General features: G+C 41.9%; 1 protein-coding gene across 1 annotated transcript; it reads left to right on the forward strand.

Annotated features, from left to right (window-relative positions):
* The first annotated feature begins 6140 nt into the window (after positions 1 to 6140).
* LOC122340418 (interferon-induced very large GTPase 1-like) lies at positions 6141 to 13668 on the forward strand. The gene is given in 7 exon segments (XM_043234037.1): positions 6141 to 6252; positions 7681 to 8949; positions 8952 to 9222; positions 9224 to 9489; positions 9492 to 11816; positions 11819 to 12343; positions 12346 to 13668. Coding segments are annotated over 7 exon segments (4884 nt in total). The 3' UTR covers positions 12462 to 13668.
* The last annotated feature ends 319 nt before the right edge of the window (positions 13669 to 13987 follow it).

Below are 13987 nucleotides of genomic sequence, written 5' to 3' on the forward strand. Positions count from 1 at the left end.
GTGTTCTGGAACCCATTATATGTGGGGTTTTTAGATCCAATTATTAGCACCTCTGTTTTTTCAGGAATTTAGCATTAGGAAGTTACTCATCATCAGCTTTTATGCTCGACTATGCATTCTGTTAGATTCTCAGTGAACATACTATATCATGAGTAGAGTCTAAGTGCTAACATCTATTGTCATTAAGGACACTTCTTGCTCTCTGATCACTTCGATCTGGCCACTGAATCTAGATCTGTCTTTGTCCAGAAAAATATGCATTCATGAGATCCCAAGTGCACTATTTGTGTAGGCTATATCTCTAAAACCAGGATTTTGCTGATCTTCTACTCAATTCCTTTAACTTAAATTTAAGAATGATTTGATGATACTACTCTGTGCAAAGGCCAAAGACAGACAGGCGAGTATCCCTTTGTTCCTATAGAATACTCTTTAGACAAATTCTCGATCTCGAGAAAGTTAGCCAATGGCTGAGGAGCAGAAGACACACAGAGGCAGTGTATTTCCTTACTCCAAAAGTTTATTCCAGAATAATAATTTTCAGAGGGAGTTTACCATTCTAGCCAATGAAACTAAAGATGACATATTTTGTGTCCATGCCAAAAGATATGTACTTATATAAGATAAAGGAAATTCTATGAACATATAAAGAATACTTTTGGACACAGAAAAACACCTATTGTGTCCAAGTAATACAAGCATTCACACACACTAATGACTGGCTGAACCTACAACATGTAGAAAGATGTATAGCTCATATATACTACAGAACACTAGGGAGATAAAAGAAAATCATGTCCTGGGAGGAGGAAAGAATCAGACAGAAAGAGTCTGGGGAGAATTATTAATTCAATCTAACAATGGCCTGAGACTTTAAATACACTGCAGATATGCTCTGAATATAAACTTAACAGAGCACTCAGATCATTAAGATCAAGTCAGTGTCACGGGGTGAAGGAGAGCTCAAATAAAACCAGGGTGGTTTTATTACAATACTGAAGTGCTCAAGTCCAAGTTGGTGCTCCCGATTGCTTGATGGTGCTTGATCTTCCCTTTTTCCAAGCTAATTAGTACAGTGGGTCGTGTGGTGCTCCTGGGTAATTGGGCCAATCGGGTCACACACTGCTGTCTGGGAGAGACAAGAGAAAGGCGTAAGTGACCAAGTCTCATGGGTCTGGTTCTGGGGCCATCGTCACATCAGTTACAAATACCTCAAGGGTTCACCACAAAACAGGGAATCTGATAAAAGGAGTTGCCACACCATATTTTTCATTCATGTTATGTTCTCCTATGTAGTTTGTAATTTGTAACATTATCTGTCAGTCTCCACAGGAAGATAGATCCCTGCTGACAGGCAGCTCACTGGCAACAAAGAAGACAACAGAAAGAGAGCAATCTTCTCAAATGCCAGGTACAATCTTTTGAGTTAATTATTAACGTTTTGGCATTGTACAATAATTGTTGTTTTAACAACACTATCTCAACAGTTTGAATCATTGAGGTTTGTTTGGATTATTGTACAGTTGGAAAGATTAAAATATAGCCTATTAAAGATATCACACTTATTGATTTTTTTTTTTATCTGTAGGTGACTGATAGGAGATTCCATGTGTGGGAGAGCTATTTTGTTCAAATTCAATAACCAGTGTTATATTATATGGTATTATATTTCAGATTTGAATGTTTTTGTTTGATTGTTTGCATTTGTGAACTACATTTATTCTTAGGTGTTATATGTATCATCTTATGTACATTTTTACCTTGAAAATTGTGTCAAAATTGTGTACCATCTCTTTAGAATTCCTGGTCCACAAACTTCTATTCACTCACCACCACCTGTCCTCCTCTCCACATTGACATTTTGATTGTATTTCCTCTGGACTTCAATTCCATTACCCATTGCCATGGCGACACACACACAAACAAACAAACACCTGCGTTCCACTAATCACCTCTCTGATCCTTTAGCTGCTTCCAATCAGACTCCACTACATAAGCCCTTACACTTTCTCTTACTAACCACTGAGAATTACACTAGTGCTTTATCACTCTCCCTAGCAATAACTGTGTATGCATTGTCAAGAATCTTCTTCTCTGCTTCTCTGTGGCAGGATTACAGTCATTCATGCTGTTCTGGCATATACACTACATCATTTTTGGGTGCGTTTTCTGTATAGCTGCAGATATTTCCTGAGACAAAGAAAAAAAAAAATTGGATAGGAAGCTCTGGCTTGTGTAGACATAGCATCAGTCTGTCATTATCTGATATTTTGGCTAATGTCTCCTTTCTGTATCATGGAAGAAAGAATGATTTGGTTTTGAACATGTTTTGTATTGATGAACATTTTTTTGAGCTTACCTTACTTTAAACCAATATCTTCAGTGTTCATTTTTATGTAGATTATGTAAGACATTTTACAGTGTAATGCTGTTTTTTTTCTTTTTCAGGTTTACCTGAAGCCACAGAAAAAGTAACGAAAACAACATACCTGAACCCAAATGACTGAGGATGCTGAATCGGTCAAGGTATCAGAAAGGTATTTGCAGGGAAAAGTTTTATAGAACAAATTCTGTTGAAATTCTAGATCAGGGCTGGGAGGAATTCTTTGGAGGCCACTGTCATGGAAATCTTTGTTCCAGATTCATACACACATTATGCATGTGGCTGTAGCCTTTGTCCTTACAATTATGCCTGCAGAGTTTAGCTCCAAATCTAATAAACCCAACCCCGGCCTCAGAGTTGCAGTTGCCCAGCTATGATGCAGGCTGATGGGTTTGTAATAACTAGCTGCTAGCTAACACATTGCTAAAGGGGTAGTTCACCAAAAAATGTAGATTCTAGTGATGCACTGAATTTTTCTGCAACCTGTCACCCAAGCCAGCAGAGGAGCCTTCTGACCTCTGGGTGATCTGCATTCACTCCTCTGCGACAGCTTCCTGTCTGAGGACTATAGAATTCAGTAGCAGGCCACTCACCTGCAGGTTGCATTGTTCGCCTGTTTATTGTTGTTTCCGAGTTTCTGAGTTTCCTTGTGTTTTCTAGTTGTAGATTCTCTGGTTTTGACCCTGCCTGTCTTTGGATATTCTGATTGTTTGCTGCCTGACCTGACGCCGCCTGTTCTTGGATTTGTGTTTACCTCATCCCTCTGATACTCCTGTTGCCCTGTTTGGCCTTCTGCCTGTTTGACCATGCCTTCCTTTTAATAAAAGCCTGCAAATGGATCCTGCGCTCAGATAGCTCATTCATGACAGATAAGCCTCGCACCAGGATCAGCATTTCACACGATCCATGGCCAGGTAGGACCCTAAGCTAGGCAGTTTATTAGCCCTCCAAGCAAGGCACTTGATCAATTGAGTTATACTCAAGAGTTTCTGGACATGGCTTACCTCTCTGACATACCTGACTGCTTATTGATTGAGTTGTATCATGAGGAGTAAATCAGCCACTCAAGACAAAACTTGTTAGTGAGGGTCCACATTGAGTGCTGCAGTTTATTGAGTTCGGTTTAGTGACTGTGGTCCTTTCACGTTGGGTGTTGAGGAGGAAAGGATGCAGCATCAAATCAGTAATGTAGCCTTTACGAGCAGCTGCCCAGATGCGCGCTTCGAGCCGCTGCCCAAGATGGCACTTCCCGGCAGCGCCCAAGATGGCGCCTTCCGAGCCGCTGCCCAAGATGGCCGCCTTCCCGAGCCGCTGCCCAAGATGGCCGCCTTCCCGGCCGCTGCCCAAGATGGTGTGCTACTGCCAGAGCGCTTCCAAGGTGGTCGCAGCCTGCCCAGAGCAGCTTCCCAAGGTGGTGTAGCCTGCCCAGAGCAGCTTCCCAAGGTGGTGCCAGCCTGCCGACACCGCTTCCCAAGGTGGTCGCCTGCCCAGACGCTTCCCAATTGGTGCCTGCCCAGGCCCGCTTCCCAAGGTGGTGCCCGCCTGCCCAGAGCCGCTTCCCAAGATGGTCGCCGCCTGCCCAGAGCACGCTTCCCAAGATGATGCCGCCTGCCCAGGCAACCAAGATGGTGCCATATGCGCCCAGAGCGCTTCCCAGATGGTAGCGCCTGCCCTGCAAAGCCTCCAGTGCCCGCCTCGTGCAAAGCCTCCAGTGCCGCCTCGTGCAAAGCCTCCAGTGCCGGCATATAGGTGCAAGCCTCCAGTGCCGGCGCCTCGTGCCGGCCTCCGGTGCCAGCATGCCGTTACCGCAGCCTCCAGTGCCGGCCTCAAGTGCGAAAGCCTCAAGTTCTCCCACCCTCCCGCCCGCTTGCTACCGTGGTCAATGGATCCCAGCAACCTGCACTCATCCTCTGCTGCCCTCCACCTGGAGCGCCGCTACGGGTCTGTCGGTCTCCATCGCGCCGTGGGTGAAGGATCCGGCTTCATACGTTCTCCTCCGAGTCCCGAACTCACACCGGCTTAGCAGACCGTCGACTTCCCTTGAAGCTCTAGCTCACTCCTCTCCCACCGTGCCTCCGATCAATCACCAGCTTCACCGGGCTCCATCGTCTCTCGGCTCGCCTTGGTACTTCGTCGACCATCAATGCCTGGGATTCCCTCCTACAACCACGCCTCGTCCCTCCATCCCTCCGGCTCATCCAGGCTCCCCTCCCTCCCCCGGCTCCACATCAGTCCTCTGTCCTCTGGCTCCATACGTCCTTCGTCCCCGTCTCCGCATCAATCGCCAAAGCCTGCGGTGTCGCCTGGGACCTCCAGCGCCTCTGCATCACCCCCTGGCTCATCGGCTCTCCGCCTCCGCCTCAGTCTCGCGACCACCTGCTCGCCGCCGCCGGTCAGGTCCCATGGGTGGTGGCCACTACCTCTCCATAGCTCCTCCTCCGTCGGCTCCACCACGACCTTCATGGCTGGCCTCTGGATCGCCTCCGCTCCGGACTCCTCCCGTCTTCTCCCTGGCTCCTCCCACCGTCTCTTCCGCCCTGGACTCCGTTTGCTGACCTCTCCGGAACCCCTCCCAAGCTCCCAGTTTTGTTTTATTTTGTTTTGTTTGTGGAGCGCCAGTGCGCTCCTAGGAGGGGGCTATGTCATAAGCCAGCAGAGGGAGCTGACTCTGGGTGATCATTCACTCCTAAACCTTCCTGTCTGAGGACTATAGAGATTCAGTAGCAGGCCACTGCCTGCAGGTTGCATTGTTCGCCTGTTCTATTGTTGTTTCCAGTTTCTGAGTTTCCTTGTTTCTAGTTGTAGATTCTGGTTTTGACCCTGCCTGTCTTTGTGGATATTCTGATTGTTGCTGCCTGACTGACCTTCGCCTGTTCTTGGTTTTGTGTTTTGCCCTCAACTCTGATACTCCTGTTTGCCCTGTTTGACGCCTGCCTGTTTGACCATGCCTTCCTTTAATAAAGCCTGCAAATGGATCATGCGCCTCAGACAGCTCGTGCATTGACACAACCATAATTATTTGGTCAAAAATAATTAAATTAATTCCACCAAACAATGATGTGACGCAATCAAATAAAGTCATGAATATGCAGTGTATAAGCGTTTAAAGCTGTCTGAGAAAAATGCAAAAATTATTACAAGCACAGAGAGCGAGTGGCTGATTAGTACTGCATCTGCATCTTATGAGAAGTGGAAGAGATGGTTGTTGCTGGCTATTGTATTATGCTTGTCTTCAAACTGGCTTAATCATTAGATACCAGGCAGACCCATTGATAATTTTCCTTTCAACCCTACATCTGGAGAGCCTTGTGTTCAAAAGGGTAGCTGCACTCATTTCCACCTTTCACCTTACATATCTATAGACAGCGAAATGTCAAAGTTCAAATGAACCAATTCAAACGGTAAACACAAATTCTGAAATTATGTAATCTGAATGAAACATGCAGACAGACTCGCACACTGCAAATATGACCAAATGGTTTCGCCAAAAACAAAGCACTAATTTATCAATGTATCAGTGAATTGCTGGTCCCTGGGTAAGCATGACCTGATTCCTGAGCAGTGCTAGATATTGTGTCCAACTGGGATCTCTCTATTGTCCTGGCTGAACTTCAGGGAGGTCTCTTTGAGCTGCTGGAATCGGTTGAGTTTAGTCTGCTAGGCAGATGTCCTGATCGGAGCATTTGCAGTGAACAAAGAGTGCCATTTGTACAGGCTGGCCTACTGTAACATTGTCCTGAAACCCTTGCCTGGATACATGCCCACGATTCTCACTACAGCTTTCCAGGACCAAGTGAAGAACCTACAAGTGCTGCCCCTAGAGGAGGCAGATCGAGCCTTGGTGTTGCTGTGTCCTGTAAAAGTGCTATGTATGTACATGGACAGCGCTCAGAGCGTTAGATGCATCTGTTGGTTCCTCAGCAAGAATAATTGGATGCACACTGTCTGGTTATATACCTGTAGGTACAGGGAGTGTCTTGGCATGCAAAATCCACTAGGAAATTTTCTCTTGAACTCAGAAATGATTGGGGTTCCCAAGTAGACCCATGATGTCTTCGCGTCATAACTCGTAGTGACCAAAAGATAGGGAAAGTCTCAGTTATGTATGTAACCCTCATTCACTGATGGAATGTGTGTTCATTCCTGTTAGCCTTTCTTGACACCTGATGACAAACATTATGTGCGTAATGTGCCTCGGTGAGAAGTATGCATGGTCAGCCCTTGATAGGGTTGTTTGCAGGCATTCAAGCACTTTTCCATGAAAAAACTTCACTCCCTTTTCACAAGAGAATCAGAACAGGACCAACTGTGGTTGAGGCAAGTTTGAGAAACTTGTGAGCTATGGTTAAGCATTGATGTCTCATCGCTTTCAAGCTATCTCTAAGTTGCATGGAGGTGGCGCAAAGCCAGAGGGAGAAGGAGAGATCTCAGAGTTGTTATCCAGAGTAATCCACTCGGATGTCCTAAGTGAGGGACGTAGTTAGGTTTACTCTCAATTTATAGAGTTGTTAGGATTGCAAAGATAATAAGCAGCCAGACTATTTGTCATTGGTGTGGAGTAGGGTAAGGGTAGCACACACACACGAACATCAAACACCGTCACAAGACCGGACAAAGAAATACTGAATGGAAAGGAACTTCTAAAAATAATGGGCTTAATTAATGACACACCAGAACATAATCATACAATCAAGGTAAGACAGAAACTAAGTCACTGAACACATGGTAAAGTTAATATGAGAAATGAAAGAGAGGGGTCAAACATCATTTCTGGTTTCTAACAATACTTGATGAAACAATTAAAGTGCCAGTAATATTGCAAGTAAAGTCAGTTGGACATTTGGTGGTAAGTAATGGAGTAAATTATAATCTCAGAAAATTAGAGTTAAGCCATGTTTTGATTTATTTTCAATTTGGGTGGAGGGGGAAAACCTGCATGACATGTAAGTTTGAATGTCATCAGCATAAAAATGATAACTAAAGCCATGATGCTGAACCTGATGATTCCAATAATTCTGAAATGAATGGTAAGTGTAAAATGGGCTGATAATTGGATAACACTGAGGGATCAAGGTTTCTTGAGAACCCTAACCCTGACAGAACTGACCCAAGAAAATTTTCAACAGACTCACACAATACAAACACTAATAAATCACTACAATAATAAAAGTCACAACTCTAACACAAATAAACAATAACAAAATGCAATACAACAAACAAGTTAATTAGGCACAGTGGAAGCAACAAAAAAACACCATATTAAGAATTGAGGGAAAAAATTATATATAATTTTTTTTTGTTTGTTTTGAAACAGAGAGAAAACAAGGATGTTGGAACAACCAGACATCAAGATGAACATGTACAACAAGAAAAGACTAAAGAAGAAAAATTAGAGCATCTATATAGCAGACTTCATCTTGAAGACAGACGCAACAACAAACTGAGAGCTGCAGATGTTCTTCAGATAACAGCACATTCATTACAGTTCCATGAGTCTTGTGATGAGAAGGAGTTGGTTCTGAGTTTCCTACAAAAAATACTAATGATGGACTACAGAGCAAGATACATTAAAACTAAAGAGACCAAGGAAGAACACACACAACAAAGAGACAATGACTCACCAGAAGATGAGAATGATATTTTCAAAGCAATATATTTTTCTAACAAAGGAACAAGACAATCTGACCGAATTGACCCGATGGATATACAGATGGCCGTGCTTCACTGTGCCGATGGTTTTCTTAAGCAGCTTATAGTGACTAAACTGTCCCAATGTCAGTATGCTCTGCCTTTACTTGTACATGATCCATTCACACAACAGACTGAGTTTCCTCTCTGGACATTTAGACAAATCAACAAGAGCTGGAAAATGAGAAATGCCAACAATGAAATCATCAGTCACATCCAACCAATCTACAAAGCTCAAACTCCAATGGTGTCTTTTTTCAGGTTTGGCTCTGTGTCTTCATCAAAATCTCATCTGATGAACAATCTGATCAATGAGAAACACAACACATTCTTCCACAGGGACTGCCCAGGCAGCAGCAAAAGCAAAATCCTGATGGATGGAGTGGTGGAGATTGCTTGGTTCTGTCCCTCTGGGAAAGACACAGATAAATTCACTGAGTGTGTTGCGTTTTGTAATCTTCACGGTGATGCAGGAGACCATGAGAAACAGCTGCAGATCCTTACTGAAATGGCGTCAGTAAATGTTTTTCTTCTACCACAACTGGATAGGAATGATAGACATACAACAACAATAATCCAAAACCTATACAGGAATCCAAAGCCACTCATTTGCCTTTTTACTGAAGATGTATGTACTCTAACTGAGATGAAAAAAAGAAAATACAAAATTGGTTTGAAAGAACGTAATCAGTCTGATGTATCTGAAGAACTCAGAAAAACTATTGGTAAATGTCTCTTAGAATCATCTTCCACTTTCAGACTTGAAGACGTGTCTAAACTCTCAGACATCAGAGTAGATGAGAAAGATGAAGATGGCTGCAGGAGAGGAAGAGTAGCAGCGCAGAAGATGATTAATTTACTGGAGAAGAAAGACCTGACAAAGTCAAAGAATCATTTCTGCCCTGTCAGGGGAAACTGTGGCATCAGTGGAGTCAGAAGAACAAAGAACTACATCGACCTCAAACAGATATGACAGAAATGGAAATGAGTAGAAAACGAACAGAAATGAAGGAAATCCGTGAGCAGCAGCATGAATCTGATATCAGCAATTTTATGAAGCTCTTTATTGAAGAAATGAATTCAGATTCTGCAAACAAGATGTTTTTCCTTAAATGGCTCAGAATCTTTCTTGATGAATATATCTCAGCTGACCTTCATGCTTTTACATCATAAGTATGATGAAAAGTGGTCAACGGTGTTAAAACTGAAAGAGAGCAATGAAAAATCTGAACATTTTAAAGCTGAACAAGCTGACCTTGAAAGGATATCTGAGGAACTTCAAGCTGCAGCCTTTGGTTTGGAGCACATCATGAGGGAGATTGGTCAAATCTATGAATCATGCTCATCTTTGAAGAAGAACAAGAAAGACCTGCAGTCTGACTTGTCTTCTCTCCCGAGTCTTGCAGCAGAAATGATGATCTCGGATTTCCACTGGAGATGATGGATGGAGATGCTGCTCATGTTCCTGTGATCTGGATTTCTGCTGTTCTAGATGAACTCATCCGGAAACTGGGAGACCAGAGAGTCTTTGTGCTGTCAGTTTTAGGAATTCAGAGTTCTGGGAAATCCACTATGCTGAATGCCATGTTTGGACTGCAGTTTGCCGTCAGTGCTGGCAGGTGCACCAGAGGAGCTTTCATGCAGCTGGTCAGAGTGTCAGACGAGATGAGAAGGCTGCTTACCTTTGACTATATTCTAGTTGTTGATACTGAGGGTCTTCGTGCTCTAGAACTGGCTGGAAGATCAACAAGACATCATGACAATGAATTAGCCACATTTGTTGTTGGTCTTGGAAATCTCACACTGATCAACATCTTTGGGGAAAACCCATCTGAGATGCAGGACATTCTTCAGATTGTTGTTCAGGCGTTCCTGAGGATGAAGAGGGTCAAACTGAATCCCAGCTGTGTGTTTGTTCATCAGAATGTCTCAGATGTCACAGCTGTAGAGAAAAACATGGAGGGTAGGAGACGACTGCAGGAGAAACTGGATGAGATGACAAAACTTGCTGCTAAAGAGGAAGTCTGTAATGCAGAAAGTTTCAGTGATATAATTAGATTTGATGTTCAGAACGATGTGAAGTATTTTACTCAGCTCTGGGAGGGAAGCCCACCCATGGCACCACCAAATCCAAACTACTGTGAGAACATTCAAGAACTTAAAAAAACAATTATGTCTCATGCCTCAAAATCGCATGGCATGAGGCTTACACACTTCAAAGATCGCATTAAAGATCTCTGGGAAGCTTTACTGAAGGAACGATTCGTCTTCAGCTTTAGAAATTCTCTGGAGATATCAGCCTACAGGAAACTGGAGACTGAATACAGCAAGTGGTCCTGGAGTCTTCGGAGTGCCATGATGGAAACTGAGAACAAGTTACACAACAAAATAGAAAATGAAGCAATTCATGAGGTTGACGAAACTGACCTTCAAAGAGAACTCAAGAAGACAAGTGATGATGTGGAAAAATCCATGTCTGAGTTCTTTGATAAAGACACAGATGCAGATTTTCTGATTCAATGGAAAATGTCATTTGAAACTAAAATCAAAGATGTCCAGGAAAACATTGTGAGAGAAACAAAGAGGAAATTAAATGAGGTTCTTCAGCAGCGTGACCTGAAGAAAAAGATTGATGCTCAGAGGACACATCATGAAAACACCCTCTTGGAAAAAAGCAAAGAACTTGCCTTAAAACTCAAAGACAAAGCAAATGATGATGAAACGCCGCAGAAGGAGTTTGATTTGTTTTGGAAACAGTATGTTAAAATCATCATCAGAGACTCTCCTGCAATCAAAGAGATTGACATACTGACAGATGTCAAAATCCTCCTCAGTGACATCTATAAAAGTGCTCCTATAAACCCCTGGGGGGACAGCAAGGATATTTTCACTGTACTGAGTTTTTCTGATTATGTAACGGTAAAGAAATCAGGTGGATTTACTGGAGTTTTCAAAAATGCCTACAGAATAACTAGAGAAAAAATTGGTTCCATTCTGTCTAAAGAGGATGAAGCCCAAATAAGATCATTTGTCACAGATGTTTCTCTGCAGACAGACAAAATGATTCAGTCATTTAACATTTCAAAGATGGGCTACAACAAAAGTTGCATTCAGAAACTCACAGATTATATCAAGGCAAGAGAAATTGAACAAGAGGAAGCATCAGTGCATTATGTCTTCAACAATGAATTCTTCATGGATTTGGTTCTATCCATCTCTAAGAGAGCAAACAAGATGATCATTGACCAGCACAGACTGTTCAGGGAAGCCAATGATCCTGTAATATATGTTGAGAAGAAAAGAGAGGAATACTATAGTATTTTCCAAAAACACCTCCATGGTGCTGCATCAGCTGTCATTTTTGGTGAGATTATCTGTCAAAAACTCAAAGAACCTGTTAAGCAAAGTGTCTACAAGAAGACAGCCAGAGATTTATCAGATGAAATGAAAACAAACTGTGCATCATTAAATGGAAACAGATCAAATCTGGAGAAACACATCCTGAAGACACTGGCAGAAAAGGAGGATTTTGTAAATTACATGGACTACATTATAAATCCCAGAGGTCACTTCGAGAGTTTTATCAGAGATGAAGTCAGACAGTATATTACTAGTGAGTTCAGTGTCAGTGTTTCACCCAAGATGAAGAAGAACATTGAACTCCTGAAGAAGAAAATAGTAGAAGCAGCACATGAATCTACTGAACATGTTCAACTGAACAGAGGAGATGCTGGTTTGTGGCTGAAGGTTTTTCAGAGAAGCTCTCAGGTGTGCTGATCTTCTCTGAAAAAGACCTCAGTGGAGTGAAACATGATGATGTTGATGATTTCAACCTCCTAGAAGATGTGATAACAAAAGAAATTCCTGCTATAATGACTGAAATCAGTAAAGAGTTTAACACACATGCATTTGATGACAAATTGGACCTCAAGTTCAGGCCAGATAAGCTTCTGATTGATCACTTCTGTCAGTGCTGCTGGGTTCAGTGTCCATTCTGTACAGCCATCTGCACCAACACCAGAGAAGACCATCCTGGAGATCACAATGTCCCCTTCCATCGAGTGGATGGAATCAAAGGTTGGCATTACCATGGAACCGAGCACCTCAGTGCTGATATTTGCACAACTTTAGTGAACAGTGGTAAAAGATTTTGTGCATCAGGTAAATGGTTTCCATATAAACAATACAGAGAAGCAGAAGGAGTTTATGCAGAATGGAGCATCACCCCTGATGCCTCTGAGCTTCCGTACTGGAAATGGTTTGTGTGCAGGTTTAGGAAGATCTAGAAAAGCTGCACAATAAAAAATTCAAGGGAAAAGGTGAGATCCCAAATGAATGGGAAAAGCTCAAAAAAGATTGTGCTATTCAGAGTTTGGATACATACTTTTAAAAATGCATACATACATACATAACAGAGCAATGCATATACTGCATGTGCAGAACATAATATAAAGCAGGGTTTAGTGGCCTGTTTCGTAAAACAAGTTCACCAAATCAGCCAGGCTTATTTTAGTTAGTCTGACTTATCGTCAGTAAATTTGGTTCCATATAGCAAAAGATCAAATCCAAGATCAGCCACAACGGCTGTCCATAGAGTAGTTCAGAAGAAATCCAAAAGTTGAAGTGAATAGTAAATCAGAAACATTGACCAGTTGAGATGACCTCAAAATTAAGTTGATACAAAAACCCTATTAAGATGTATAACGCAAATGTTTCTCAATAAAAGTTTGAGTATGCATGGGGAGAACAAAGACTTCCAGCTCACAAGTGTCAAACTTCCCACTCCCCCTATTCTCTAATATATGTAACTTCACTGATAATGCCTCCCTTACGTTCCCTCATGGCTGGGAGTGAAATTTCTACTTACAAAAGTAAGGTAACAGCTTACTAGACCTTTTACAAAACTATGTGTAAAACCAAATTAATATTTTTTTTATATATTATCAGGTGTGGTCAGGTGTTAATTTGCACTTAACATTCAAAGTCTTAATGTGATGGGGCCCTAAGTAGCCACTTAGTTCACTTATACATTGGACCGGCTCTAGTCGAAGTGGTGGGTTTTCTTTAGAAAACCATTCTTAATCATGGGACATTTAACAAAGGAATATAACTGTACGAGTCTGCCTAGCACTCCAGGGCCTCTCTTTTTTTGAAAGTTCATTAGACTTTGCGTGTCAATCTGCAGAATCGGCAAAGGACCTCAAGACAAGAATCGTCCTCACCGTCGCCGTGAGCACAGTTGTACCGTATGTGTAACTTGTGTAAAAGGTAAAAAAATTTAGTGTAATGGTCTTTCATCAAAATGTCTTTGTTTTTTGAATTAATAATTGTTTATTATTAATTCAAGAAGTAGGTAATATGAGCTCTAGTTTTATTTTTTTGTGATGTTGTGTAAGGATGTGTTAGTAAACTGTGATAGTTTGACCAACTTTGTCCTTTAAAAATAATTAGCTTAGCATGACTAACAACCTCTTGTATGCATAGATGCAGTTAAATATCTTCTTTATGATTGTTTTTTTCCCTGTATATGTGCACATTTATTAATGTCACCAGAGAATACATTGTTGCACAGTAAACACAATGCATGCACTGCAAAATTTTGTCTTGTGATTTACTACTTTTAAAGAGTATTGCAGGTTAGAGACCCCAGTGAGTTGATTTATAGAAAAGTAATGCGTTCCACTTGATATTAGGTGGCCTTAACTACTTACATTACTTATATTTTAAAAAAAAATACCTATATGTACTTACATTTATAATTACCCTTTTGACCCATCCAGTACACCTTAACCCACCCTTAAACCTACCCATATCACCAAACCTGTCCATAACCTATCCCATAACCCACCTCAATAGCAGCAAAAGTGTTTTGCAGTACAATATGAACACAATAAGTACATTATACTTATTTTTGGT

The sequence above is a fragment of the Puntigrus tetrazona genome, unplaced genomic scaffold (genome assembly GCF_018831695.1).
Source record: "Puntigrus tetrazona isolate hp1 unplaced genomic scaffold, ASM1883169v1 S000001055, whole genome shotgun sequence".
NCBI lineage: Eukaryota > Metazoa > Chordata > Actinopteri > Cypriniformes > Cyprinidae > Puntigrus > Puntigrus tetrazona.